At 44.9% G+C, this 938-nt stretch overlaps 2 protein-coding genes across 5 annotated transcripts in view; one reads left to right on the forward strand and one right to left on the reverse strand.

Moving 5' to 3' along the window:
* LOC107267422 (potassium voltage-gated channel protein Shal) overlaps nt 1-372 on the forward strand; it is a 41,056-nt gene extending 40,684 nt beyond the window's left edge. The window contains exon 8 of one of the 2 annotated variants that reach the window (XR_003059582.1): nt 264-318. Coding sequence is in view for 1 of the 2 variants with exons in the window: in XM_025084681.1 (XP_024940449.1) it covers nt 264-347 (84 nt within the window). In the remaining variant the exon portion in view is untranslated. Of the gene's footprint in view, nt 1-263 lie in introns of both variants that reach the window. The other variant, XM_025084681.1, reaches the window with a different exon arrangement.
* Nucleotides 373-618: 246 nt separating this feature from the next.
* The window catches only part of LOC107267424 (glycine receptor subunit alpha-3), a 4,742-nt gene continuing 4,422 nt past the window's right edge, over nt 619-938 (reverse strand). For all 3 annotated transcript variants that reach the window (XM_025084686.1, XM_025084685.1, XM_025084684.1), the window contains one exon: nt 619-923. The gene's annotated coding sequence lies outside the window, so the exon portion shown is untranslated. The remainder of the gene's footprint in view (nt 924-938) is intronic.

A 938-nucleotide genomic window follows, 5' to 3' on the forward strand; every position in this document is an offset into this window, starting at 1 on the left:
GAGAGAGAGAGAGAGAGAGAGAGAGAGAGAGGGAGAAAGCGTTTCGTCCGTTAGTACCAAAATTGATCGTGGAACGATCATATTGCTGGGACTCGGATGCCAGAGATGCACGCAAATGGAACCATTTTAACGATTAACAAAAATATATTTATTATTAATATATAAACCGGCGAAGAAGAATATATGAAAATAAAGTACTGTCTTTATTCATGTTCCCCGCACCGTTTAATGAATACTTTACACTATCCCGAATCCTTTTGCAGGCGACTGTCATGGCCGACAATGGAGACGAAAGGCACTGCTGCGATTTCCTTTGTTGTTTCTTTCATACGAAACCCAACTGGTAAGTAGGTTGACGCAGGTTGACGCAGCTTGGTCAAATAATTAGCGAATGGGGCAGCGCGAGAGTGGAAATTAAAAAAAAAAGAATCCACAATGATACAAGTATCTGACAGTCTCTACTTAGATGAATTTTAATTGGTTCATACAATGTTTTTCTCGTGTATCGGCGGCAATGGTACTTATGTATGTCGTTACTTTAAAATACAGTAGTACTAACATTAGCTAATGATATTTGCTTTTTTAATATGTATAAAAGATCATGATAGCGAATGGCCGAGGCGCGACACGTTATAATAGAATTCGTCTTCCAGGATCGTTTATTACTCGGTTGATCGATCGAGCGATCCAGTGAGCGATCCGACTGACTTCCGAGTACGCTGGCCAGGCGCCCGAAGCGCCGGCGCCCTGCAAAAAGAGCGTCTGCCAGAATAGGCGTCGCCCCTTCCTATCCAGTTTAACGTCGTTGGCGTCTTTTCGCCTTCTGGTCGCCTTCGAATAAGCTCGACCGTGACTCTCAAGCCTAAAGTCCCATTTCTAATTGTAAGATCGATCCTCGGCCGGGGCTAACTCCCCCCCCCCCCCCCCCCCCGACTCCT

Source organism: Cephus cinctus, unplaced genomic scaffold (genome assembly GCF_000341935.2).
Source record: "Cephus cinctus unplaced genomic scaffold, Ccin1 Ccin1_scaffold0401, whole genome shotgun sequence".
Classification (NCBI taxonomy): domain Eukaryota; kingdom Metazoa; phylum Arthropoda; class Insecta; order Hymenoptera; family Cephidae; genus Cephus; species Cephus cinctus.